At 38.3% G+C, this 25,370-nt stretch overlaps 1 protein-coding gene across 1 annotated transcript in view; it reads left to right on the forward strand.

Annotated features, from left to right (window-relative positions):
- The window catches only part of LOC124164467 (zygotic gap protein knirps-like), a 61,980-nt gene that overhangs the window by 17,133 nt on the left and 19,477 nt on the right, over nucleotides 1-25,370 (forward strand). Inside the window, exon 2 of the mRNA XM_046541794.1 lies at nucleotides 10,723-10,800. Within this exon, the coding sequence (XP_046397750.1) occupies nucleotides 10,723-10,800 (78 nt within the window). The remainder of the gene's footprint in view (nucleotides 1-10,722; nucleotides 10,801-25,370) is intronic.

The raw sequence follows: 25,370 nt of genomic DNA on the forward strand, positions 1-25,370 counted from the left end.
AGCGTTTTCCATCGTAATTATTAAAAAAAAACTATCCCGATAAAACATATTTTGCAGCCAATCATTCATTTTTCTTACATGGAGAACAGCTTTAATTCATTCTTGTTTTTACAAGTAAGGGAATACAGTTATTACGACTGTAAGAGAGGAGCAGAGTTTTCCTAACAATAAAACAATTAAGAAATTATATTGACCGGGGCTGAGCTTTTCGCTAGCGAAATTTTATCCGCCACTGAGTCAATATATCATACTGGAACCTGAAGTCCTAATTTATTTGATCAATTAAAGAATATTTTTAATCCACCTATGCCATGGCTGCATGTGTGTCAGATTACGGAGATCGCATTGCAATTTTGGGTAGCTCTGTAAAGAATTAAGACCACTGTGCGGCGACCCTACCCAGATACGTGAAGAAAGGTACAGGCGTCAATCGCATCCAGCCTCTTCCTCTAAGCCGCTGCCACGGAGTCCTCGGCTCTTCCTCCACATTTCAACTTCCAGCTCATTTCCCATCCGTCCTCCCAGAAAATCCGTCTCCGCGCGGTGCGCAGAACCGTTGCCGAGTCTGCAAACAAACGAGCCCGCCTGCTTGTCCCACATCTCCCGGCGACATTTTGAAAAGGATCCGCTGTTGTTGATTTGGAATGCGGATGAGACTGCGGGGTGCATGGAGAGCTTTTGGGGGGAGAGGAAGAAGGGAGGAGGGGAGTGGGATGGATGCACACGTCGACTCTGCATGACTGAAGTGGTCCCTTGCGTCCACACACTGCACACGATGACACGGGATTGAGGGCGTTTATTGTTGTGCCGATTATAAAGGTAACTTGACTTCACTTAATGATATGAGGCAATTGCACAGGGTGTTTCAGGAGGTTTCTGCAATGCTTTGAGCTTAATTAAACGGAAGATGTGAACGACCATCGACAATGCGATTGGTTTGGTCAATCTCCCCAATTTTGAGATATTTTTTTCACACAGTTATAATTGCAAATTTTTGTCCACCAATAACAATTTTATCTCCTTAAAAATCCAGAGCAAAAATAAAATTTCGACAAGGAGACTAAAGAATATTACTAGATACTAGAATAGATTACTACTAGATACTAGAATAGAATACTAGATAACCAAGTAAAACTGTTTCCCGGAGCTATCGGAGAGAGGAGGTAGTAATAACACGGCTTAGAATAGGGCACTGCTCTTTGACCCGTCCGTATCTCTTAACTGAAGAGAAGGAACGTCCCCAATGTGATGATTGCAGATGCCCGTTAAGTGATCGTTAAGTTATCCTGATAGATTGTGATAAGTACTGCGACACGTGGAGACGGCTTTATCTAGGGGGAGACCTAGAATCCCTTCTAGGAGACCACCATACCAATTTAAATTATACCTTTCGGTTTCCTAAGAAAATAAGTATTTTTAATAGAATTTAAGTATGCTCACCCATTTTACGAAGTCAACATGCACAGCGGCTATCTTTTTATTTCATTTCCATTGAAGTATTGAAATTAAATGACATGGTAGTGGTTCGAAATGACCTAGTCGTCGACGCACCCTAAATTTCAATACTAGTACCACTATTGTTTTCATGGCAACAGCAAAGTGCGTCGTGCGACCTCATGTTTAAAGGAGGTATTAAAATTTTCTCCCCTACCACCTCTTGAAGTATTGCAGAATCCTCCTGAAACACTCTGTATTATATGGCAACTTGCATACTACGTCCAACGGAGGAGGTATCTAGTGGGCATCGCCGCGTTGATGACTTCGTTACTAAGGGTGAAAGTGGAAGATAGAAGTTCATTTTTTTTAACTCGGTGATGTTTAATAGATGTCTCCCGTGTTGGTGGTAGGTTGCGCATAGACCGTTGCCCTTCCTGAAATTTTTAATCCAACGTGGTGAAGTGAGGGTCATTATCATGGTAAAAAAAACTCATCCAGAAGTCTTAAAATTTCCAATAGAACTGATGAGCCACTGATGATTCAGCAGGAAAACGATGTAGCCAATGCTAGTGTGTACTCCGCTCTAATCCACCAGCATGATATTTGATGGGAGAAACTCATTTCTGTCATGTAATGTATAACAAACACCATCTCCATCTAGCATCTTTTCTAAACCTAGGAACAATAATGACGTCATAAATCTATCAAATAACAAAACTATGTGGACGATTTTTCCTCTCATTGCCAGCCTACTTCATACAGCGCAAAGAGAGGCTAAGTGATCAATATTTAAATACTTATGACAAAATAAACTAACACAGAATCAAAAACGCACGCAGTAAACAGAGGATGAGCAGAGATAGGAGCGAAAACTGAAATAATTGAAATACAAGGACGCAACCTTTCACCAGCCATTGCTAAGGACACATGTAACTTCAGGGAGCAATAAAAGAAACAACAGACTCATTCACGGTGATAGGTAGAGTAATAATGGGAATGGAAAAGAAATTAACATACACCATTTCGCGGATGACGATGCACTCACAGTTGAGAACTGAGAAAAGCAGCAGTTATCCTTGAACGCCAGAGATCAAGGACTAGAAGAATAGAGCATAAACCAATACAAAGAGGAATGAAACCAGATTGTCATAAAGATGATGAAAGGGAGACAATTCAATTCGGGGGAGCAGTTGAGACTAAATTTTGTGACTTTATGAGCCAGTACAAATGAATAGCTCATTTTATGTAAGCATTGTTGGCAAAAATCTGGAACATTGCCCATCAGTAAAATTCATAACTGGCAAACATAAAAATCATATCTACAGGAGAAACATACCAATAACAGTATGACTTATCGGTTAGTGTGGTTAAATTAATGGGAGAAGGTGAAGCTTGACAAAAAAATGATTTAATGAATAGTAGCGGGCGTAACTTGGTGGAAATCCATAATCGCAGGATCCTTCTATTCCTGCAAAAAATGACTGTTGCAAACTGTGTAAATATGCGCCAAGACATTAGATTTCAAACGCTGAGGAAAACTTGGATGACATCGGTTGAAAAAACTCTTTAATTTCAATATGCTGGGAATAAAATTTCTCAAGAGTCAAGTTCTTACTTCCCCAAATAATAAGGGGAACAGGAAAAAAGGTCTAGGAAGTGGCCCAAGTCCTTTGATTTACATAATTGCTTAAATATTAAGTACTTGACAACTCACGCAATTCAAATCTTCGACCTTATTTTTCTCTTAGGTACCGTAGAAGATTAATTTATTTTCGCATCCTACACGAGTTATAGTCCCTTCTGTATTCTCAGAAGCCTAGAAGAAAAGGAAATAAAATATTTAAGCATGCTTTTGAAAGAATAAGGGCGATCTCTATACCACCCAGGGTGCTAATGGCCAGTGTAAACTCTACTCTGTTCCTTTTTTCCGTCACACCGCCGTGCCTGTCTCCGCCTGTTCTATTTATACTGAAATTCGAAGATGGATCTTTTGTTGCACTTTTTCGACTGGTGGTACGAACATAAACACTTTAACTGGCCCAAAACACACCTTCCAACATAATACGAGATACATTATTATGAACGGATAGACCAAATAAATGTATTGGCTTTATATGCGATGAAAGTTCAATCAAATGTATCAATTTATTTTCATTAACAAAGGCAGCTGCCACACGTATACCGTAAAAAAATACTAAAATCAACGTTCCGACAAACACCTTGGGTGTGATTCATATTTTAACAATTCACAGTAAAAATATGTATCTGACAGATATTTTTTTCTTTTCTTGCCTTCTTTCGGCTTAAATTCAGAGGAATGAGTACTTTCTATGGAATTAAAAAAGGTTTGGATGGACGTGCTATGTACGTGCGCGGCTTTTAGTTCGGAACTGCAAAAGGTACTATGGGTTGCATGCACTCACAAACAAAAAATAAATCTACTTTTTTGTGGTGAGGTATGTATTGCCCTCTTGTAACCATACCGTAAAAACACATGTCAGGCGCGATTACGAAACGTAACCGCCCTACAAATTTGAGAATCAAATTTTTAACTTAAATTTAGTTAAAAAGAAAAAAATAATAATATTTATCTTGATGCCATTGTACAAAAAACTATAGACTCAAAAACTGAAGTCCATGCACTTTGAAGACCCTTTTCACACAGTATATTACCGTGAGCCATAACTCCATATTATAAATAAAGATCAAGAAAGATATTACTAGGCCCCGGATGGAAAATTTAGGGTTCCGATCTTCATGCATAGCATGTTTAACCCTATATCGAAATATACGTTAGTTAGCAGTCGCCTTCTTTTTACCTAACAAAAATTCCAAGCTTGTTTTCCTAAAGTTATTCATTTTACACACAGAAATGTTTCGCTTCAATCATATATTTTAGTACTTCATATATGAGAAGTGAGTTTAAGAATCCTTCTGGGTTAGTACTACCAGCCATTGTAAAAAGCAGTGGCAGAAATTGAATGGAAAGCCAAAAGACCCGTTTCAGAAAATGACGAAATGTTTTTATAAATGTATTATTAACGGTATGGTGTTACATTTTTTCATGATTGTTACTTGATCGCCATGTTTGACAGCAATTAGTAGCGTCCAGTATAGGTATGAGACATTTAAAAGTGACATCATCATCATTAGTCAACAATCCTAAGATTGTTACGGAGGCTTCCGCGGTTAGTTATTTGGTTATGGTTTTCCGGGTTTACACCGCGTTGATGTATGTTTTGCGGACACCTTCGTCATATGGCCTCATGGGACAGATAAACTGAAAAGATTCCTTGAACATCTTAATAGCCAAAATAATTCCATCCAGTTCACTATGGAAATGGAAGAAAATAACCAACTTTCCTTTTTGGACGTTCTCGTCAAGAAGAAATCAGATGGCACATTGGGACATTCAGTCTATCGTAAGGAAACGCATACTGATCGCTATTTGAATGGAAAATCACACCATCATCCCAGGCAAAAAGCATCAGTTATTAAAACTCTATATCATAGGGCATATTCCATATCGGATACAGATTCGCTCGCTGGAGAGAAACAACACCTCCTTACCACGCTCCAATAAAATGGCTACGATCGGGTACTGATTCAAAAAATCGCGCGTAGGGAAGAAGAGAAAAGAGATGTGGCCTTGGACATTGCAAAGGAAGACCAGCAAAAGGCAAAGGCACATGCTCTCTTGCCATACGTGGCTGGAACGTCGGAAAGAATTGCTAGAGTTCTCGCCAAACATGACGTTCTGACGCGATTTATAAGTTTGAAGAAGACCTCTGACCTCCTCCGGAGTGAAAAAGATCGTCATCCATCAGATATCTATGAAGGAGTGTATGAAGTAACGTGTTCCTGTGGTTTATCATACATCGGACAAACATCTAGATCCCTAAAATGCAGAATAAATGAACATCTGAAGGCAACCGAAAAGAAAAATTTTCGTCTTTCTGCGGTTGCAGAGCATGCATGGTCGGAACCTGGGCACGTCATACTATTCAAGGAATCGAAAATCATCGCCAGGGAAAATAAATATTTCCCTAGGCTGATAAGGGAGGCGATTGAAATAGCGAGTCACCCTAAGAACTTCAATAGGGAAGACGGCTATCCTTTATCCTCATCTTTCAAACGGCTTTTCCAACAATGGAATTAAAAATCAACATCCGTCTGACTAGCTGTAAATAAATAAGGATCACAGATCTGCAAATCATTTGGACCCGAAGACGGGAGCTGGAACGCGCCCGAAACTGTCGTCCGCAAAACATGTATCAACGCGGTGTAAACCCGGAAAACCATAACCAATCCTAAGATTGGTTGAGGCAGCTCTCCATCCCTTTTTCCTATCCGCTAGCCTTTTCATAGTGACGTATTTCTTCTCTTTTGCACCCTTTATAACCTGTTCTATATACCTCATTCGGGGCCGTTCCTTGCCCTTCTTCCCTTTTAAAAGCGGTAATTAATCAAATTCATCCGATAATATGTGAACAATACACATTTTAAACATTCGTTAGACGCACGAGGAATGATTATGAGAGTGTAAATACAGTTGCGTAAGAAATTTAGAATGTAAATAAGAGCTAGAGAGCTATTGTACCGCGTGGAAATGCTTACAGAAGATTTTATAAAAGACGACAGGGAATTCCAGAGATAACAACTAGATATGAGAAAAGAATTGAGATAAGTGTCTGTCTGAGGTACAGGATGTAAGAGGTGGGAAGGGTCAGTTCTAATGTTCCTAGAATCAAAGGATGATTTTTTATACGTGGGAAAAGGATATACTGGGTATTGAGTCGTAAAGAGGGCGACAAGAGCATGGGAACTTAATTTGAAAAATTCAAGCGTTCGGCTTATCAAATTGAGAATTCAATCGATTGAATACTGGTGCGCAATTACTTCATTTTTCGTTCCAATCCGTTCGCAAAAGGCACAGCTTTGTTATCTCGATCATTATCCATCATCAGAAGGCGCCATTTGAGTAAAACGACCGTAATCTTTTCTTGAACTCCTTGCATGCATTGGGGCCAGTAATTGCGCGTAATAAATAAATGGTGCCTCGAATGACGCAGATTCAACTAAATCGCTGCGTGCCAATACATTTGAGTGCTCTTTTTTTCGTGCTCACTCAGAGATTTCACCAATTACGTTGCGAGGAATCATTAAAAGCATTTTTCTTAAAAGGGTATGCTAAAGTTTTTCGACTAATTGCTCGGTGGGGAAAGAAAATTCCACATTCAATTGTCGGTTTGTAATATTTCATATCCCGAAAAAAAGTGAAGGCAAAAATAAAAGTCTATAGATAACGTAGACACTGCATGGCAGAGAAATATGGACGGGGCATTATAAGAAATAAATACATATAAAGAAATTTCTGGTTAATTTGGACGACATATTGAAACACTCTACCCCCAAATAAGCGGCTACTCGAAGCGTTTCGTGAATTATCAAACACGATGTTAAAAAAATAACTAGACCACATATGAGAATTTAAATTCATTTTTAATCATATATCCATTTGCAAAACTTTCACCATCAAAAAATGACAAAAATTAATAATAATTTCTGAAATTCTGAGAGTATATTTATAATTACTAATATTTCTTTTAGCCTCTATCCTTCGGAACGAGTGTTCAAAGCTTTATAGCAATGATGAGATGAACGGCAAAACAGGATAAGTGCTCATGATTAGTTCAATTGATGAGGAGTATGTACTGCCAAGCACTGTTCGCAGTGCTTAAAAATCGTGTAGCCTCACGAATGCATTGGACAAATACAACCGACGCGTGGCCCGTGTAAATTTAATTTTGCCCTGACAGCTCGGAGAAAACGCAAGTTAATTACTCAAATGGCTTCTCATCTTGTAGATTTCCTCCAAATAAGCACCTGCCCCTATCATCTGGTGGCCCTTTCACCAAAATTCACTGCATCAAAAAGGCACACGGGAGAAATGATGACCGTAGATTTTTGGACACATAATAACGAAGACCAAATCAGTGAAAAAACCCAATGCCATTTACGGGAAGACAAAAATTATATCTAATAATATCGAGACTTTTGCCACGTTACTTCAATCTTTAAATTAAAACACGTTGTCGCAGTATTTCTTTCAAATAAAGAGGTTTATGGTGAATAATTCAACAGACACAATAGAACTTATGCACAATTAATTGGCAAATACAATACCGATGCATGCTTATTTCCGTCTATCAAACCCAAAACGACTTTAAATTCCTCTCCTTATTTAATATGCAACCTAATTAACCAGCTCGTAGACTTAATGCCGTCAGACAATATATATCTTCTACTTGATACTACTCACTTAGAACTTGTAAATTAGTCGTATTTATACATTAGTACTTTGCTAGTTGCATTAATTTCTTTTTCAAATGTGAGTTGCCCCCTGTTCAATGTGACGATCATTGGTGAAAATTTCAAATAGCTAATTTACGAGCAAATTCCTTTGCCTTCCACTAAAAGAGGCTGCAAAAACATTACGAATAAACCTAGCGAATAATTAAATTTAGGGTTTGACCAAATTATAGTATGTTATAAGAAATAGCAGTCTCAATTTAGACGTTCAAGATATAATTACGGAATGTGCGTTACAACACAGCAGTTTTACGACTTCCAAGTTATCATATGAAACAAGAGGGTGGAGCATACATCCTATTTCATTCTGACCCCAAACTTTTTAAGCCATTCTTCACTTAGCAAACTAAATGGTTTCCCTCAATCTCGTGAGAGTGGCTTAATTAAAACCGAATTCATGGCTGGAGTTTAGTTTTGGCGATAAGATCGACAGTTTCTGCAGAGAATTTTTATATACCGAATTTGAACACCATTATCGAACCACTTGAAAACTTCGCTCCTCGCCGTAAGCGTTTGGTCATCTACAGTTATCATTTAAGTGCTTTCCTAGCGGCATTGTTCAGCATTGGCCGCATTTCCGTTAACAAAAACTGATTATTCATTCCATTTTCGACGTGGCGAAAAATATTGCCTTGAGTCTAAAATTATTCACCTCCAGATTTTGTCTGTAGCTATGTTCATGAGTCAATTGCATTAAAAAAAAACAATTTAATTATGTTTGAATTTTGGAAGGCACGAAGACAAAAAAATGGAAATCCATGAGGATTTTGCACCATAGTATATAAGGTTACAAAAGAAACGAGAGCCCCACCGTGATAAATAGTGTACAACGTGAAATTGAGGTAATTGAGTGTCCAACCATTCCACACATTTTAGAAGCATGTCCTGCCCGAACGAAATCAACTTATGTGGTCATAACTCACGAGAAAAACCAAAGCTAAAAAAAATGCCACTTCCTTCCCACCCTTGCTGAGCTTGGCCGGGAGCAAAAATGTTGCGATGCGTGTGTAAATCGTTCAATTTTCCCCTCACCTCAGCAGTGAAATCTATTAACCATGATGATAAAGGGGTGTTAAAGGGGGTGACGCAATTTTTATCTCGGCCGGAGATATAATTTCTTAACTTATCCGCGAAATAAAAAAAACGGACAGACGAAGATAGGGGGTAAAATGAATCTCGAAGGGGGGTCTTGTCGCTCGAGGGGTCCGAGGAGTTTTGGTAGCTTTGGAGGGAGTCGAGTGGGGGGAGGGGGGAATTGAGGGGACTCTGGGAAGGCCAGGCGGGGGGGGGGTGGCAAGGCAAAGCGCCCAACTTGAGTGGAGTGGGAGTAGGGAGAGTCGAGGCAGTGGGCAGCGCCGCTCAGTCAGATGATGGATTAAGTGGCGGGGTGTAATTAGAGAAGGAACATGAAGGTAGGAGAATGATGAAAAAATGGGAGTGAGAGAGTGTGCAGGACGGAAAGAAAGCCATCATCACTCATAATATGAGTCAAGTTTTTTTATATTCTACCGGGTCGAGAAAAAATTTGTCACGAAATTTTAATCCTGAACAGCTGATGCTAGTAGGAACCAAAAACACAAATGTTGAATTCAATCGAATCGGCTTTTACTTTGTGAAAATCCATGTGGAAATGAAAATACACAACCTTGGTAACTTTTCACTGGAAAATTACTTATTGGTACGACGCGGGGGGAAATTTGGGGTGGAGTGGTTTCATTCCCTCACCAACCCTCCCACTCCACCCCAAATTTCCCCTCCTGTATAACCTTTCTCTCTTCCCCCGGCCAGAATTAGGGTATTTATTGGATTGTTGATATAATAAACAGTGTACTTGAGAATAACGCCTCAGCGTCGAAACGCGTCGTACCAATCAATAATTTTCCAGTGAAAAGTTACCAGGGTTGTGTATTTTCATTTTAATACAAATTATATTTAGGCCGTAAACGCACCATTTTACTTTACTTCATTTATTCTATTTCCATACCACCGAATACAGCACATATTGACCATTTTACACCAGGGTGTTCAACAAATTTAACAACTTCACGTTCAAAAACAATCATTCCTTGGATAAGGGAAAACTACCCAGGCGGGACTCAATACCGCGACCGCTTGTTTCGCAGGCGGGGACTTTTTCCAGCCGCCAGCAAGGCCGGCACAGCGCTGCAAATTCCTGTGATTTTTCCCTGTTGACTAATGCTCTGGATAACTCAATGCTTCGAATGCTTCGCCAGAATTTGCCTTTGCCTTAGTCCAGAGCATCCGAAAACAGGGAAAACTTGCAGCCAATCGGAGCGCTTGGCTCAAAGTTTCTGTTACTTATAAGTGGTGCGTTTTCGACCAAAACATAATTCGTAGTATTGCCTCCTAGTGGCATCAGCTATTTAGAGCTAAAATTTCGTGGCACAATTTTTCTCCATCCTGTATGATTTCATAAAAACTGCTTCATTATTTCAAATGTGAAATTTGAATGTGATCAAATTTGCACTAGATTAAAATTGGTTAATTAAATTTAAATAAATAATTGCAATTTACCTTTATTATTCATTATATTCCATCTTCAAGATGATGTAGAAATATTGAAACCTTGGTCACATTACATTTAATAATCGTGGTAAATTGTTAGTATATATATTTCAACATAATTTTGAATACGACGTAGTGATAATGAAACCTAGGCCGTAATAAATATTAAAATCTTACACTACAAACACTTCCTCTTTACATACGGTATATGAACGTATTCAAACATTCGAGCGTGATGGAGTGGAAGCTTTCTATATTGAATTCAATGGTTGAAATTTTTTAAGACTATCCACTTGGGTAAATGACTGCGTCACGTGATTCCCGAACATCACTTGAGCGATGCCTTCTTGTAAGCAAATATTCATTTTTCCCTCTCGTCCTTTACAGATGAACCAGCAGTGCAAGGTCTGCGGGGAACCCGCCGCGGGATTCCACTTCGGGGCATTCACTTGCGAAGGCTGCAAGGTATGTTCCTGCATTTCTACACTGATAGCAAAAGTCTCAAATAGCCTATGCACTTTACATCAATTTCTCAACAATAAGAGGAGTTGGAGGAAAATGGGTTGACCATGATAATAACTTTGCTATCTTTGCTTGCAAAGTTATTATCTTTGTCATTATGTCAAAGTTATTATCTTTTTCGAAGCATTATTAGTATGTTTTAAAGCATTTCTTCGTTGCTAGCAAAAGTCTCAAGTAACCTATGCACTCTAGATTAATTTAACAATTATATGAAGTGTTGGATAAAAAATAGGTTGACAAAGATAGTAACTTTCGTTCGCCAAACTACATTTTCCCTGCGCTATATTCCTTGCATATAAAGAGGTTAAGACTAAAGGTAAAGCCATAAAGTGCATTAGTGATGAGGCCCTATCACTTACGCATTTTATGGCTGTGTGTGTTTAGATATTATATGGCTCTATGTAGAAGGTGCATGAGAAGGGATATAATTTCTTTACGCTTTATGGAGGATAAGGACTTTTGTCACCGATTAACACGATTTAAAGAAGTTTTCAACCCTAATGGAGACTTTTAAACATATGCTTCATCCAAGTGTACCGGCAGGATTCCTATTATTTTCATCTCAACAATTAATTGGGCAATAAACAATCCTCGTTCAACATTAAAAATAGTATGATATGCCAAATATGCATACTTAGATAACGTCCTCTCTGAAGAAATAAATAGGTGGCATAATTGAAATTTACGAAATGCTTGTATAAAAATAAATACTGTAAAACTCGCTTATATCGATCACGCTTGTAACGAAATCCCGCCTAAAACGAGGTGGGTTCCCGGCCTCGTGGACCTTCCTATCAACGCCAATATTTATTTCCCCGCGTGTAACGTATTCAGATGATATGAAATCCCCACTATTACGAACTATTCTTTGGTCCTTTGGGGAATTATTGCTTCCACTGTAAATAAAATACGGCCATATTGGCTGCTTAAACGTTCCTTATCCTATCATCAGTTATTCTTACGTTTGGTCATGACCACATAGTTATTATACTGTTGACATTAAAATCATTCCCTTTACAGCCGTTTGCTGTATGGGTGGGACGATAGTTAAATGCTACTGATGTGTTGCTAAAATAAAGACGTTTTAAGGAATATTCGCCGAAAATCCCGTGATTTATAGGACAAAATACTTTGTTATGGAAATAACCAAATCCCGTTTATTAAAAAATAGAATGATGCTCCTCTTACAATTAGTTCTAAGCGAGTTTTACTTTACTTCAATTTGCAAAGCTACCACCACCATTCTATTTAGGGCTCTTCCCCTTGCTTCTAGGCACGGACAGCGTTATTTCCATCGGCAACTCGCCCTGCCAAGAGCGGTGGCGCCAAGAAGCCGTGTTTAGAATCATGAGGCTAGTCTTTCTGTTCGGAGCGCGTCCAACGTTGATGGTTAATGGCACTCACCCTAGCATTTGATATACAAGCGAACACTGTGGTCTATTGTAATTTTGCGATTTATACTCGAGTAAAAGCGACAAGAAGGTATCCTTAATCACAAGCGAAGTACCAGTTAAGAGATACGTCATCAATTCATTTAATTATCTTTCTCATAAAACAATCGGCCCTCAAGCACGTGTAGCCCTATTGCCATAAATTTTTACTCCGAGAAAAAATACTGTTTTGATAACAAGAGCTTCACTGTATCACTAACACAATTAAAATATAATTCACACTGAAATGACAAGCTTTGCATATGCATTAATGAATGGAATCTCCATCTTCAAGAAAGTATCACGAACGTAGGTTTTCCTATGGTGCTCAAACCAAAATAAATTAAGGAGGCCTGTGAAACAATAACGTTGCAGAGTTTTTCCCCTTAGCGTATGGATAATGTTTATTCATGACTTCGCGAGAGTCATCCAAAGACTTTGGCCTCCGAAGCAATCCTTATGAATGTAGAAGAAATAAGAGAGTGCAAGATCAACGTAGAAAGAAAAGTAATTACAATATAGAGGGAATATATCTATCAAAACATATTTCAATCAGCAATTTAATTGTATAGGGGATAGGCAATAGTGTAAGGTAAAAACACTACTGGAATTAAAAATAAGAAGCCATTATTCAGATTTTGATAAATAAATAATATTTAAGATAAAAAGGCCGAACATCTATTCAAAATAATTCACTTATCCGAACCTAACTTCCATTTAATTATATTTCATTCACTTTGTTGGAGCCAAATTACTGGTAATTACCTATTCACTCGCTCCGTTTTCCGCAATCGGTGGAACTGGCTCGCTCTCTTTGCCACCTAGACATATCTTTTGAAACCATAAATACTATATTTACAATTCACAGTTGATAAATGAAAAGAGGTTATAAATGGTTCCTCATTCATTTCGGCCGTTTTACTCCCCGACTGACAACCGTTCACATTCTTAAGTTTTTCACGTTCGTCCAGTTATGGGGAAAGATTAGGTACATCTTACGAGACTACAAGATTTTTGTTCTTGCATCAAGTCAATTTAAACATATTCTATACGCATGGGCAGCGGCAGAAATATTTTCAGGGGTGTGCAGTCAGTGCCAGCCGTGGAGTGTTACGTCGGTGGGTGAGGCGATTTATTGTCATTTCGATTGGTGATAAACTAATGGTGTAATTTTTCACTGGTTACTTTTTGGTATCCACCCTGAACTGTTAATAGGTTTTGCGCTTAAGGAGGTCTCAACGAGAACCGATGAATGTGATATTTCCCAAAATGAAACAGGAAATGGTGTGCTAACCCCAATATTAGAACAATACATACGGCACACAAGAACATACGGCACAAAATCTTAGTTCGAGTTTCGGTCCAGCTTGACTATTTGGACTCGAATTTTAGCCGCATGTCACCTCACAAGGGAAGGTATCCAAGAGTCACCACCACTTAAAGTAAAAACTTCACAGTGTGATGGGAAATGAATTTTAAGAGGCATTTGTTATTTATCAACTATCTAATGGGCCTTTGTGTCGATTATAATCTATAGAAAGTACTGGTGAAACGCCTACATTTATGAAGCCCGCGACACAACAATTCCGTCATATGATGGCAATATAGACTCTTCCGCCCTCTTCCCAGTAATAACGTAATCTCTGTAATTACGAAGGGGCTTATTGCCATTATACTGTGGAATTTTTTTCCGCTATTTTTATAGTTCTAGTAAATAATTGTTACTTGTTGTTGTCATATAGTTCTAGTGAAACGCCTATATTTACGAAGTCCGCGACACAACAATTCCGTCACATGATGGCAATATAAACTCTTCCGCGCTCTTCCCAGTAGGTCTCATTGTCATTATACTGTGGGATTGTTGTTCCACGAGTTTTATAAGTGTGGTTGTTTTACTATTACTTTTTATCGATAAAATATCGAACATTATGGCCTACTGGACCTTGATTAAAAATGCGATCCACTTACAATTTCATTTTCTACCACACTGTGAATTTTGAACGCGATGTGGTGGTGACACTTGGCAATCTTCCCTTGCCAACAAGCGAATATATTGCAAAAAAATAATCCCAACTTGGGGGGAAGGAAGACTTAAGACCAAACTAAACTTTGCTTATGCAAAAAAAACGACGCATATAAATAATTATTCCCTCCTCACTTAGCACCTCGCCATCAAAGAGCCGAGGAGAGGAGAAAAATAAAGAGAGCCGTCCTTTGAATTCTAACCGGTTGGATCCTTCTCGATCGCTTCCTTTGCCCAAGACGACTTAAGGTAAGCCGCCTGATTCTACAGCGATCCCAGTGATCAAACAATACCCTTGGGAAAGACATGTTGACACTCCGCCGGGTAAGTTGATGAAATCGAGGACGGGTCGAAAAAAGTTCTTCTTCTGCCTCGCACGGATCACTAAGTGAGCGATTTCATTGGGAGATCGGGATAGCATAGGGAAGGGTGGGGGGAGCAGAAGGAGACTTGGTGCCTCGGAATGACTGTCCTCGATCCCATAGGGCAGCGGCAGCACGCTCGGAGAGTTCACAATGAGAGGGGAGACAAAGAGAGAGAAAGAGAGATGGTGAAAAAAAGAAGCACGCCAAGCGGCGATGTTATGTTAAAGCGTTGCCAAGTTTAGGTGCATCCCACGGAATGAAGTCATTAGTGCAGCGTCACCAGTAATACGGAAACAGTGCTTCGCAAACGAGGCGGATTGCACGGCAAACAAACCGATCTCGACGGCTGGTGGCCGGGCATCTCTCGAGGGAGGAAGGTAGCGATGCTTCAAGAAGAAGCATTTATATCTCCAACTCTCCACCGGCAAAGCCCCCCAGCCCCACCGAGCGATTCTCGATCTAAATGTTCTCTTAATGCAAATTATCAATGATGGGCATGCAGATGGCGTTAAGTTGATGCCATATGTGAGATGCTGAGAGTGCTATCCATTTACAAATGCGAAAATCGAAAATTCGCGTGGAATCGCAATAATTATATCATTTTAAGATCAGTTATATCCTTCTAAAGTATAATAATAAACTTCAGTGATAAAAAATTTATATCTCATTCACTTTTATGTGTCCAATGGCTTCAACTTTAACAAAAAATTAGCCTTATCCTAGAAAAAAATGCGATACATTCGGAATTTAATTCGGATATCACACGATAAACTGCTTTCAACGCGTATTTTCCATTTTATTTTTCTCGATAATATCACTTACATGAAAAATGATTAATAACTGATGATATACTTACATTTCGAATAGGAGTAAGTAGTAAAAATGTTGATTTCTATGTTAAAAAGAGGTCGATAACTTAGTTCAGTCTCCAGCATTTTCAACACAGACTCGTCTACGCAGTATGTGGAGATACACAGTAGACGCATCTTCGTAAAATCATCTACATCAGCAGGCCCACACAAAGTCATCCCAAGAACGAGGTGCACCTTTTAACCAAAGCAAATTCTTAGATCATACCTCCAGTGGCAAGAAACTTTGACTACAACGATTGTAGTCTTCCTGGGCCTGTATCATATAAACTTCGTCAATAAAATATCCGAGTGAGACGGTCTTCACAGCTGCCTCTTGTAAAGGTAAATATATGAGCTTGTAAATACGCTTGTTTAGCTACCCATGCAATTACCGAATACAGAAATATAAGTATTTTTTCATAGATTTCAGATCAGTTAGATACCTCTTGCAGCTTATAAATTCCCAAATTTCCTAGAATCTTCCGACTTTGCTTTTCTTCAACCTTTCAGATCATAGATCAGTTAGATACCGCTTGCAGCTTATAAATTACCAAATTTCCCAGAATCTTCCGACTTTGCTTTTCTTCCAAAATCTTAATAGAAATTTGTTGCGTAATAATTCATAGGGGTATCTCTACCTTATGTCGGTACGACTTGATTAGCGATAACTCGGCACAGGTCTGATCGATTCACTCCATGTTATTGATCCGGATTTTTCATTCAGCACATTATGATGTGGATATCAGTTTTATTTCATCAATCTTTATTCAATGCTATTGTCTTTGTTGCAAAAAGCATTTGAAACCTGAGGTTCATGTATTTTGTAAAAATTGGTTCCAAAATTAAAAATATATTAATACATTGATAACTGTACATTTTTAATTTCACCATTAAGCATGAGTATTTACCTTTCATAGAATATACAAGCGCTTTCAAATGTTTTCTTGTCTAAACGCATAATTTGAAAGAGGCAAAAAACAAAAGTAAAGTTGAATAAATCAAAAATTAGCCATAACTACACAAATAGGCAACATGTTACTAAACGGAGGAAGTGTTCATTGCACTGAATATGCGCAATGCGTACTAATTGTCATCAGAATTTGAGATGGTGGCCATAGGTGATAGTTTAAAATAAGTGAAATGACGCATGAAAGGAAGTTTCGAATCGACGTTAAATCACAAAAGAAATACAAATTGCCATTAAATAATGCAGCAGGGGGAAATGTCGTTTCGGTTTCAAAGCAAGAGCTCAGACTGAATTAGCAATTGAGCAGCGATATAACACGCGTCACCGCACAGGCCTGGTTGTCTATGCAATCGCCCCATTTGTCTTAAAGCAGAGTTCAGGAAGTTACGAGTGAACTCAAATAAGATCAGGCCATAAACACGACACGTGTACATCGATGAAGCCAACTTTTCCTACTAAGTAAGCAAAGCGCCACTCAAACAGAACGAGAGAGGTACAGACATTCATACTAGGGCTATCCACTACATGTTTTCCTCCAAGAACTCCAATGCTGCAATCTCATTTTGCGTATGCAAGCGATGCGACAAGTAACTGACACGATGCAGAGCAGCAGTAAGCCGACAATCTTATTGCACCTGCCTAGACTGACTAAGCCAATAAAAATTTCTACATTATCCACTATTTGCATATAAAAATACTTATAGGTACTTCAAAGGCTCTGCAACTCCACTTGATAATATACTTGACATCGTGAAAGCAGTTTAATGGTGAAATGTTAAACTTTTATACACACCTTATCCCAGATGTCACGGACACAAATTTCTATGGAATGGAATTTTCTGTGGTACGGCGAACATATTTTAGCAATATGCCAACCTGGAAATACCTTTAGGTGGGCAAAAAAGGTTAGTGGAATGACGACTTTATGTCCAACTGATGTTCATATTATTTCACATGACTGCATACGATGCGGCCTTGAGTATTTCATGAAAATTTATTTTTCTGAGACGTATTTAATTTTATCTTACTATCATTTTTGCATTACGACGTGCACATAATTGTTCTCTTTTTATTTTAAACCTATAAAAAACACTAACGCTCACATTCTCTTGCATTCAGGGTTGTAATTATAAAACAACAATATTTAATTCTTAGCTTAAGATTTCAACGTCGCCTTCTTTTTGCTTTAATTACCACCGCAACTATTTAGTTTCTCGTCTATCTGCATTCAAATTTAATTAAATTTAATTTAATTTCCAAGATTTCTAAGAGGTCGATTCATGGTGCTCCCATGAAATGTACTTATCTTACATAGAGTAGCTGGCTATCACGTTCATTCTGGTTTCTAAAAAATTTAAAAAGTACTTTCAATTCAGTTTTATAAATAAATTTGCTTAAAGAGAAATTTTTCTTCCATATTTTCCGCCAATTCTGCTCCCACAACGTCGGCATGTAAGAAAATATAAGCACATAGCTTATATTTTATTTCACCGTAACCGAGTGATGATTGTTTCTCTCTGAGTATCGAACCATGAATATTTCACAAAGATTCACCTTTTCATAGAAATATTAGAGTACTTCTCACACTGAAAGGGATTATTTCATTAGTTACTCATAGAAAATTTGAAAAAGTCATATTTTAAATATTCTCCGCATAACTCTTCTAAGCAGATTTGTTGATACCGATGGAACTCGGTGAACTCCGATAAAAAAGAGTGTGAGGCATTGCTGATGGTTGCGGCTTCACGTATTGTCTGATGTCAGAGAGAAGGGTGCCTGTTTCTTAACGGGAGGTTAAGTAACAAACGCTTCTTCGATTGAATATGGAGTGGAATGAAAGTGGTCAATCTAAGTGAGAGGTCAATGAGACTAATACCACGTGAATGCACGGCGCGTGAAGATTCACGAATGTGAATACGCGCTGAAAGATTTGAGGAAGGAATTGGAAGACCCAATTAGTGCACACGCTATGATTAGGAGCCCAAAAGAATAAGAGCTGGAGGGAGATGTGATTACGATAGAGGAGACACAAAAATATATGAATGCGACAACTTCACAAAGCTGACTTTGGCTTACCTAATCTTACCCAATTGTGACATTACCCTTCCCGCTAATAGGGAATTTGCAGTGTCCTTACAAATCTTGATGGCTTGAAGTTTGGGCCTAATGACTAGAGACTATCGCAACAATATATATGAGACTCGTGGAAACTGAAAATAATAAATGTGCGTATACAAGAGATATTGAGTAGTAAAATTAAAAAGGTACAACTCATACAAGGTACAGAAAAAGTTTTCATGCTCAGAACTTTTAGTTAAGGATTTTGATTACTATTTATCTCTTTTAAACTTAAAATATCGAAAATCTAAAACAAGTAGGTACGTGGTTTCAATCTCGGTCCAGCAAATGCCCAAACTTGCAAGAAAAGAGCAAGTAAGGAACAACTATGACACGCAGAATGAAAAAAACTCGCAGTTCAAAAACCAGGATTCACACTTAATGCGAGAAAGAACACATAAAAAATATGATTGACAGTTGACTTTTATTTACGGATGCATGTGTGACTCTAAACAAATACAATATTTTGGTCTGAAGAAAATGAGAGATGGACACTTTCGGTGATTGGGGAATCGTAGGGATCGTTATAAAAAAACTTCAAAAAAATATCTATTAAAACCTCAAGCAAGCCTTATGAAACCTTACAATTACGGAAAGTAAAATAATTACACTTTGTAAGAGTTTCGCAACATTGCTACATCTTCCGTATTTATACAAAGACAGGGTGCTGAGGGAAGGGGTGGAAAGAGTTAAAAATCGTAACTCTTTCCACCATATTTTCCAAAGCTATTACTATGATTATTCAACCTCCGCGGAGCTTGCCATAAAATTTAGCTAGATATGACAGTGACCATCCGCCCTGCGAAAAGAGGAAGGACTGTTTTTGGGTAATATACTAAGTACTAATGCCTTGCGAAGGTAAAAAAAGATTATCTTCATGCTCAGTAGTCGCGTCATCTTTTTTTAAATAATAGAAACACATACAACGCCATCTTTTTTAAATAATAGTAAATCCTTATCAACTACCAATTTGGGATGGCGATTGAAAGAAACTAAAATGTTTCGTTTCGATCCGGAGGAAAACGAAAATACGAGGCCTAGGTTTAGTTTCGTTCCCGCACAAAATAAAAATCTTCAAGGAGTTCAGTTTCGACCGAAAGTTTAGGACGAAATTTTTCTCCCTGGGACGAAATTAAACCAATCGTAACTCCGCTTGTCTTAGTTAACATTCGATCCAAGAAGTTGAGTGGAGGTGGAAAAGAGGGAATAGTTTCGACCCATTTCATGGCAGAATGCAGAGAGATTAAAGCATTGAGCTTAAAAATCAAATGACCAGTTTACGTTCACCGTTCTTCTCTTTGTGGTCAAAATATGAGTGCCCCATGGTGGTTGGCCAAACCTTTATTTCATTCAACCGTACTTCGTACTCGGTGTGTGGGTCGAAACTTAACCGTCCGAAGTTGAAGCACGTGGTCCCTCCGGTGCGAAACATAATATGTGTTTCGTTTCGTCCCAGGGGTTCAGTTTAGTTTCGACCCGAAGTAGTTTTGACTCCTATTTCGTTTCGACCCTGAGTTTAGCTCCCCGGGTTTAATTCTTTTTCGTATTTTTTCTACATTCCACTCCCAGTAACGAAACTATTGAAATGTTACCGGTTTTGATTTTAGTTTAGTTTCGATTACCATACCTGCTGCCAATATTAATGAGGCTTCAGATTGGAAAATTTTATGAAACTGTTACAGGATTATTTTCCCATTGTCGATTGAACAATTAAGTTTGTAGGATGAAACAACTTCTGCCTGTTAAACTGATTTCAATAAGAGTCAATTAGATGAAAGAGAGGCAAAACATGAAATCTTTAAAGAGTAATGAAACCAATTGATTTTGGCGTGACTTGGTGAAACGATGAGATATTAATGGCGAAAAAAACAGTATTGTTCCACCAACTCTTATTTGCTGTTGACTAGTTTCGACGGCTATAGCGTCATTATCATTTTTGTCTTGAAAATGACGCTATAGCCGTCGAAACTAGTTGACAGCAAATGAAAGTTTGTGGAACAGTACTGGATTTTTTGCTTCACCGTGAACTTTAAAGAGTAGTCCATTTTGCAATCACACTACAAAACTTCAAGTTATGTTCATGCACGACGAAGCTATTTATATGCACGACGATAGGCACTGGAGGGGACAATGACCAACCATCAGAGGAAGGGGCGTTTTCGCGATCCATAGCGTATGGTTCGGCCGGTAGCTCAAGTGCGTGCGACGATTATGGGCGGTTATGCAATCCAGCGAAGTCCATCGGGTAATAGAGACGCTACAGTCAGCGTGTATAGGCATACGGTTGAGAAACGCGCCCAGCAAGGACGAGCCGAGAAAGCAAATAAGTCACCGTTCTACTACTCCCTTTCGGTATGCGATAAAGAGGAACGCGGGCAGAAACCCAACGCCAATGACATAATGGAGGAGGTCTACGAATGATATACAAAATTGTTTGCCAACGTTTCGGCACATTTTTTTATGTCTTCTTCAGGACTATGAATGAATATAATTTCAGTGAACTTATACATGAAGGCATGATAGGGAATTACAATATTTTTTGCAATAGTAAAATAAAAATTAAGAAGAATTCAACCGTGCATAAATAAAAAAAGAACCTTTTTCATGGCTATGAGTGGATATTATTTCATTCAACTACATGAAGGCATATTAGACAATTGCAATTTTTTCTTTACAATAATAAAATGTAATAATTAATTTAATTCAATTGTACATAAATTTAAAATAAATTGCAAGTATTTTGATATTCTTATTGTAAAAAAAACATTGTAATAATATTTCATGCCTTCGCGTATCCATTTAGTCTAATAATATCCATTCATTATCGTAACATAAACATTGTAATAACCGTTCATGCCTTAAAGTATCAATTAAGTCTAATAATATTAATTCATTGCCCTGAAGAAGATGTTAAATATGTATGGAAACGTTGGTAAACAATTTTGCATATCGTTCTTAGACCTATGCTACGAGACGTAAATCAAAATTAAATAATTGAGATCAGAAGAAAAGAAAAAAGAAAACGATAAGGGAGGAGAAAAATAAGGGGTAAGGGGGGTAAGAAGAGAAGGAGTATGAGGAGAAGACACGAAGAGGCTAACAGCTTTAATCGAGCGGTGCCTGATGAGGATAGCCGTGGCGCATACAACATAGAGAGGGTCGCGCAATCGAAAGGGTGATCTCTTGGCGTCATTAAAGGGGGATAACAAGGCCCATGGGTCACGGAGGCAGGACAACGCGGTCCTCTTTCAGAGTGGCATCCTGGCGCCAACGGGCAAACTCGGCAATACCTTCTCCTCTGACGGACACCTCCAAACGGCGGACACACCCACCAATAGAGGGACACGCTGCTTGTCGATTTCCCTGTCCGTCTTGCAGATAAGGGTGCCGCCAGGATTGAGACGCATCCATACATAAATGGGTATCGGACGGGGTTGCTTCAAGTAATTACAGTATGAAGCTCGTTTCGAACGGTAAATTTAGACGAACATAATAGCCACCTCGACGATGGATCTTTACGCTGAGGTATTTATTCGCAATTTTACCGATGAATGGTTGGGGGAATGGATTTTCATCGGAACATTTACATGCATTCAAAATAAAATTCAAAAATATTGAATTAATTCGTAAAAATTAGTCCCAGAATTTAACATGTGCACGAAAATAAAATGTTCTCCTCTTAGCAAAAGAATTATTCATTTTATCGCTTTTAGAAAAAGAAACTAAACCTTTTGACCATGCATTAAGCTCGTGAAGCCATCACAAATTGCAGTGAAAAATTGGGAGGATTGAGAGGTGAGGGGAGAGCTCGCTAAAGACCAAGGTTCAATAATTTCCGTTTCGCACATTGATTAAGAGGCTGCTTCTTTCCCTGAGCCTTCTACAATTATCTCTTGGGGGAAATTTTTTCTCGATAATTTTTATAGTGATTGAGATACTTTCGCAGAATTTGAACTCATGATCCTCTCATGAGAAGGATGAGGACCGGGGTGTTTGTCAAAATGATCGCCTCTTAACCAATCAGGGAAAACTAGTCAGGTGCGTACTTTGAATATAGAAAACAGTAGGAAGTTGGGTAGGGAATACCATCACGACATCCCATGGAATAGAAAAACTATCACGGACTTATATTTCCGTAGTGAATTAAACAATGAACTTCATCGAATGCGATATTTTGTTAGGGGTTTATAACTTCTAGCCACCATATAAGAAGAGAGAGAGATTCTGTAAGAGGAGAGAAGCAAAATATGGACTCTTTAAAGAGCAATCCAGTTTGCAATCACACAATAAAACCTCGTCAACGCGTTAGAACTCGCGCAAACATAATGAAGGGAAGCGGGAAGAAAATCAAACATCATTCCATCAAACACATCGAGATAAGCATTAGCAAACAACCTTCGCAATCAAACAAATGCGCCTGGAAATGCCGTAAAAGTGTAGCGTCACGAGTCACCGTTATACGAAAGTCTTTTCGTGACTTAATTAGTCGTTCTTTATTCCCTTACAAGATAAGAGTAAATATTGTACAAACCGCTCCAATTTATCTAATATCTTCGGGAGGCATCAAAGCGTTTGAAATAAACACGCCTAGGTCAGTGCTTTCAAATATATGCTGTTCGCTCAACAAGGAATTTAAAATCGAGAATGAATGGGATGAAAATGTAAGAATCGTTAAATTTAATTAAGTTTTTTATTTACATGATTTTAATTGTACTTTGAATGAGGCATTAAGGGATATTAAATGCAATAAAAAATAAATTCTCTATTAAAACGTGACTATCTCTTCTCCGATTAGAAGATCCTTATGCTTTATACTGCTTCCTGAATTTTTCCACAATATTTGAAAGCAAGTCCGTTGATTTTGACACTAAAAATGTTATACGAGTTCAATTCTGATTGGTCAATAACTCAAATAAAACCCCCTCAAACAAATGAAAATCGAAAGAAAAAATCCACCATATTCCATACCGCGGGTACATCGATTCTTTTAACATAATTAATTGAATTATCTATGCATTAATAGCAAATAATACCGCGTCCCGCATCATTCATATTCATAGAGAAGCGCATTCTATGAATTAGTTAATAAAACAGTGGACAGTTGACTACTTACAAAATATGATGAATCCAACGCATTTAAAGCCATATATTTGAGAAATTAAGTGACCAGGATGGTTAGCACGAATCTACAAAATTTGTTAACACAATTCTTTATAACACCATTATTCATCATAATTATAGCAGATGCCAGTGTAAAATTGTAACGAAGAAAAGTTATTAAGATGATCCATAACGGCGAAAACCAAAATATTTTGTAAATAAAAAAGATTACAATTCGAGATGTTCACACAATTACAAATATTTCCACTCTAATACAGTCGTCAGTACTTCGCCGCAGCTCACTTCTAAAGGCTATTCACAGTAGATATTCCAATTATCAAAAGATGCAAGGGAGATAATATCAAGCTGCTGATCATTGTAACCCATTTAATTTAGTCTACCCACTGCAATTTGCGGATTTCGTTTAAATATTCTATTCACTCATCTCTCAAGTAAGCTCAACAACAAAATTAAAATAGGAAAAGTGGGAGCAATGAATTGTTGTGAAAAAAAGACATCAAATTGTACTTTAACGTGTACACGTCCATTTCGATGGCAATAGCAGAAGCAATGTGAATATGCTAAACGTTAAAGGCTCCAGTTTTGACTCTAAAAATTTAGTCCATCGCATAAAAAACATCGTGAAACTATGAGTTTCCACCATTCACATAAATACTTTTTGGACCCATTCCAAATGTCTGTCGCTGACGCTTAAGATCACAACGAACAGCTTCCGTGCGCAGCATCGGTCATCATAATTAAGCTCTGATTGTCACTTGCGCACCTGGAACTATTGCTCCAAACGCATAAAGCGCATTTTAAACGGGAGCTTGAGGCACAATCCACAACTTCATTGTTACGCTCACCCTTGCAACGGTGTCGGCTCTGCCTATGTTTTTTCGCCTCTTTTGCCGCATTCGTGATGTTACGAGCTCGGAATCGGGCATTCAATAGCACGATTCACCACAAATGGCCAATAAACTCTTCTCCCAAACCGCCGCTCCCCGTAGTACGCCCGCCCTAACCTTTTCCACGCAACAACCCTCTCGCTGTTCTTTGCTCTTCCCTTTTTTCCCCTTCACAACTCCTCGTGAATTCGCTTAATTTATTTTGTGACATCATGGTAAATGGTCCATGCCCTCCTACGGAGCTTCTTTGTCCTCAAAAAGGCTGCTCACACGATTGAAATTCTGAGAAATTGCTGAAGGATCCACAAACTGTACAAATAGTGGCCGTTCTAAAAAAATGTATAGTACGGTGACCTTTCTATATCATCTCATCCCTTTTTTCTCTTCTTGCTCAATGAGTTGAATTAATTACGATAAATTTATGCGGAGCATTTATACATCCTTCACTGATTTTGACTACTCGCTGTTGCGCGTCTTACCAAGCCTTTAATTAAATACATCGAATCATACAGGAAGACGTAAGGATATATTTCATGGCAATAATCAATAAGAAAAAGTGCAACGGTGCGTTATTTGGCGTGAAAAAATTTTTCATTATCCGTAATGGTGTAGATTCTAATACCATACAGTGAATTGGATACTTACACTACTATTTGATAATGCCACGAATATTTCAAGCTCGCGGTAATTTTAGTCAATATTTGTCTTAAGCTTGTGCGATAGTGGCTGAGTAGGGGGTATTTTGTGGCTG

This window comes from Ischnura elegans, chromosome 8, assembly GCF_921293095.1.
Source record: "Ischnura elegans chromosome 8, ioIscEleg1.1, whole genome shotgun sequence".
NCBI lineage: Eukaryota > Metazoa > Arthropoda > Insecta > Odonata > Coenagrionidae > Ischnura > Ischnura elegans.